Source organism: Syzygium oleosum, unplaced genomic scaffold, assembly GCF_021117445.2.
Source record: "Syzygium oleosum isolate NSW1041296 unplaced genomic scaffold, Sole_v2.1 Sole_v2.25, whole genome shotgun sequence".
Taxonomy (NCBI): Eukaryota; Viridiplantae; Streptophyta; class Magnoliopsida; order Myrtales; family Myrtaceae; genus Syzygium; species Syzygium oleosum.
Window position 1 is genome coordinate 3167452 of NW_026607509.1, and position 4034 is coordinate 3171485.

Sequence of the window (4034 nt, forward strand, 5' to 3'; positions counted from 1 at the left end):
ATATGGAAGCTCAAAAAGATTTAGAAAAGCAGTTGTGTACTCTTAAAGTCTTTTGAGCAAAAGTAGGCAACGACAACAGCTTTGAATTGTTGACTTGAAAAGGGTAGACTTGAATTCAAAGAACTTTAAAAATAGTTTCTTATCAAACGTCAACACTTTCCATGAAAGAACGCAATAATTGAAATTGAGCGTCCAAAACCACTTTTTAAAATTTTCCCAAAATAAAATATTGTTTGGGCCAAAAAAAGAAATGAGCAAGCCCTATCTATTTCTCTGGATGAAGATGATACGTAGCTATGAAGAACCTTTCATGAAATTGTGACCTTATTGTGTCCAAGAACTCTGCAAGTCACAACTGTGACCATCAGTTAGCTAGCTTTGGTTAAGTTTATCGTTGCAGCTTTATTTCTAATCATTAAGTCTATCACATGTTACGTGCAAGGATAATGCTAAGGATTCTAAAATTAATAATAGTGTCGCAAATTGCGAGCAACCATTTAAGTAAATGATGATATTTACGTACCTAACCAGAATTTAACATTTCACCTTATTAATCAATTTTGTACATAGCTCTTTCCTCTTCCAAAATAAGACATCATAGAGCCCCAAATTAAAAAAATAAAAGAAGAAGAAGAAGTGCTAGACATGAATTTAAGGCAATATATTTTCCAAAATTAATAAAGCCTGACGCACTAGATGGTTAATTTGATTATTTTCCAATATATATGCTTCTTCCATAATATCCGCGAATTTGATTAGACGTCAAAAACCAAGATCGCAAAGTATTTGTATCAATCTATTGGAAAGCGTCTGAAATAATTTTATCAAAAAAAAAAGAAAAAAGGATTAGAAGCAAATTAGATCCCCAGGTAATCATTTGGGAGCTCTAGAATTTATTGAACACATGCAATAACTCCCATGGACCATTTCTTCACAAAACAAGCAAACACAAACACACACATGGTTGAATATGGTGCACGAAAAGATATCGACTGAGACATTCTTTATTAGTTCTACATCCATGGTCGAATCTAGGATACAAGCGCACTTTGAACAGACATGAAATTTCGAAAGAACAACACATCTGCTTAGCATCACCGAGTTGATTATGAGTTACTCCATTTTAAATCAGGACAACAGCAATCTGCATTTTTTTTTAATTAGACATAGTAAATTAGCCTTCTTTAACTAAGACCAGAACTGTTCCCAGTCTGGCAAGAACAATTCGCTATCACCGGGCAGCATCTGCATGTCAGTACTGCTTCCTAGTCCTCCTGCTTGCGAAGGATTTGTCCCCTGGTCTCCGGAGGCGCCTGAACTGTCTGGCGATGAGCTTGTTCTCTCCGTGAATGGAGGACTGCTCCGACGAGATGATGTCATTTCCTGAGGATGTCGATCATCATCTGGCATGGTGTTCTGTTGAAATGCATGGCTGCTTCTGATGATTTCTCCCATCGGTCTCCGGTCGAATGACCTCAAGGTCTTTGTTTTCTTGTACACCCGGCACACACTGAATTCATGCCTTGGCTGCAATTATAGACACAAACGAGAGACATTAGTCATGAGTCGCTGTCCGCCTCATGCGTGTTCCAGCAACAAGAAGATCGAAAGAGATGTCAATCCATTCTGCTGTGGTTCTACTTTCATTTTGTTTCTTGGGGTTCAACAATTGGTGTAGATCTATTTGCCTATAAAAGAGACTAGTTGAGTTTTAGATTGGAAACTCAATGCGATAATAGAACATGTAAAGATAAAGACGAACGAGAATATGTCCAGGTTGCTGCAAGCACTTGCACTTATGTTACTCGGATCTTATTGTCTTGATTACTATCAATACCATTGCAGTTACACCACCACTGAATTAGATTACACATGAAATATTTGAAATTAAGTTAAATAATTCCCTGTGTGTGACATAGATTATTAAACAGTTTTTCGCTAAACATTGGATTAGGGCATCACATACCACCACTGGTATTTCTTCTGGAGAAGAAGCCTCCCCTTCAATGGCCTTGTACTCATTCATCTTCCATTCGGTTTTCACGCCGTTTGGAGCGCGTCCCATATAGAACACCATAGTTCTCTTCACTCCCACGATGCGATTGCTCGAGTAGACAAAACCGGGAGAGCCTGTAGCTTTCCAGTACCCAGTGGTCGTGAGCCGCCTCGGCCTCCCGCCGCGGTACTCGGTCTCTTGTCTCGGGATGAAGAAGAACCATTGCTCCGGATCTCCACGGCATAGATCTCCCGCAGATTCTGGATCCAAAAGAATTTTGTTACATAATAGAATAGAGAGTATAATCAAAGATCTGCGATCTTTCTTTGGTGGAATTGTAATTGTTTTTTAAACATTCTAACACATGGGTATGTTTTTAGGATTGTTCATGAAATTATAGACTGTGTGTACATATTGTGGATGCAAACGAACACTGCTTGGGAAAATAAATCATGAATTATGAAATGACTCCTCCAACTGCAAAAAAGTTGAAGCCCATCGCATTAAACTTATTTATAAGAAATCCATACAAATATATCAATAATTAGGGTCTAACAGGTACAACTTCCTTACCGAAATTCTCCAAATTCTCGTTGGTTCTTTTCTTTTCAGACGAGGGCACTTAATAAGAAACAGTGCTTCGAAGGAGAATCCAATTTACGATTTGAAGAAATGCATGATATCCTAAAAGAGAAGGCTCTCAGACCGTTGTTTCACCCGAGTTGAAAAGCGCAAAAAGCAAATACATTTAGAAATGCCTAGTACATCCACACGAAATAAAAGCTGGATCTAGAATGATAGTTCCGAGGTTATTGGAAAAATAAATTGCAGTTCTTTATGTTCTCTCTCTGCAGGAATGTCTCTTAACTGGAAAAAGGCTTCGCAACATGAAAACAAGAGATGATCATCAAGAAGAAGAAGAAGAAGAAGAAGAAGAAGAAGAAGAAGAAGGGAGAGCGACGTACGAGGAAGGTCCCATGGATTGAACTCGTAGATATCAAGAACGGGTATGACCCGGTGAATAAGCCCGTGTAGAGCCTGTCTTGTTCCCTCGAGCTTGCTTTGTAAATAGAACGAAACCAACTCTTCTTCGGTGGGGAAGAACCGAAACCCTGGTGGCAAATCCTCCATCTCTCTCTCTCTCTCTCTCTCTCTCTCTCTCTCTCTCTCTCTCTCAAGATAACTTGCTTTTGGCTTTTGTGTCTTTCTTGCTTTCGTTTGTAGTTATGTGCAAGAACGTGTTGAGCTCGTCACGTATAAATAAGCGAAGGGATCGAATTCTCGAGGATGGGTTGAGGGACGAAGAGAGAGAGAGAGAGAGAGAGAGAGAGCGCGCTTCACTGGTAGTGAAATAAGAGAGAAAGAAAGACCTGGGTTTTGCTTGGAAATTTCGACGCGCTTGTGCAGGAGAAAAACTTTGATGTCCGTACAGTAATATGGTAGAGTTTTCCCGGGTTGTATTTTGTCCTCTTTACGATGAAACTCAGGACCACCGCGTGCTGCCAGTCTAGTGACACGGACGAATATTCCACGAGCACAGTATCAAAAATTGAACCGGCTTTTGGTATAGTAGTGCTCTACTTTGCTTCGTGTGAATGGGAGAAGGGGCCTTTTTTTTATTGAAATATTATCCTATATCGCTTGATAACGGGAAGACCCACTCTTAAGCGATGTGAAGCGATGTGAGATAATATTTCAACACTCAGCACTAATTCTAATATCATGTTAGAAAGTCCAACTCAAAAGCTTCAACTTTTAGGTAGAGGAAAATCACATGTATATAAATAGTTGGAACCATATTACAATAATTTTGACCTTCCATCATCACTCATGTAATGTTGTATTCGAGCCACACGGCAATCCAATACTCTCTAGAAAATGAAACTATTGCGAAAAGATAATCAACAGATGTGATCTCTCTCTTGGGATTCTCGTGGTGAAGTTATTGGATTTCCACCGTACTTCCTAACAGAAACTGAGCCCCCATCTATCCCTCCCCCATTCTCCCTCTTGTCCTTCACTCTCTCGCCTTTGGCTT

The 4034-nt window shown here is 39.6% G+C and overlaps 1 protein-coding gene across 1 annotated transcript; it reads right to left on the minus strand.

Moving 5' to 3' along the window:
- Positions 1-964: 964 nt before the first annotated feature.
- On the minus strand, positions 965-3283 carry LOC115667229 (NAC domain-containing protein 90-like). The gene is made up of 3 exons (XM_030588841.2): positions 2962-3283; positions 1967-2256; positions 965-1527 (listed from the first exon to the last, which is right to left on the minus strand). Exons 1-3 carry the CDS (start codon positions 3125-3127, stop codon positions 1189-1191), a joined length of 795 nt encoding a protein of 264 aa, XP_030444701.1. The 5' UTR covers positions 3128-3283; the 3' UTR covers positions 965-1188.
- Between the last annotated feature and the right edge of the window lie 751 nt (positions 3284-4034).

Coding starts and splice junctions, on each gene's coding strand:
- LOC115667229 (XM_030588841.2), bottom strand. CDS start 3,127: ATGGAGGATTTGCCACCAGGGTTTCGGTTCTTCCCCACCGAAGAAGAG. Junction 2,257..2,961: donor CAATCCATGGGACCTTCCTC/GTACGTCGCTCT, acceptor TTTTGGATCCAG/AATCTGCGGGAGATCTATGC. Junction 1,528..1,966: donor CAGAAGAAATACCAGTGGTG/GTATGTGATGCC, acceptor CTATAATTGCAG/CCAAGGCATGAATTCAGTGT.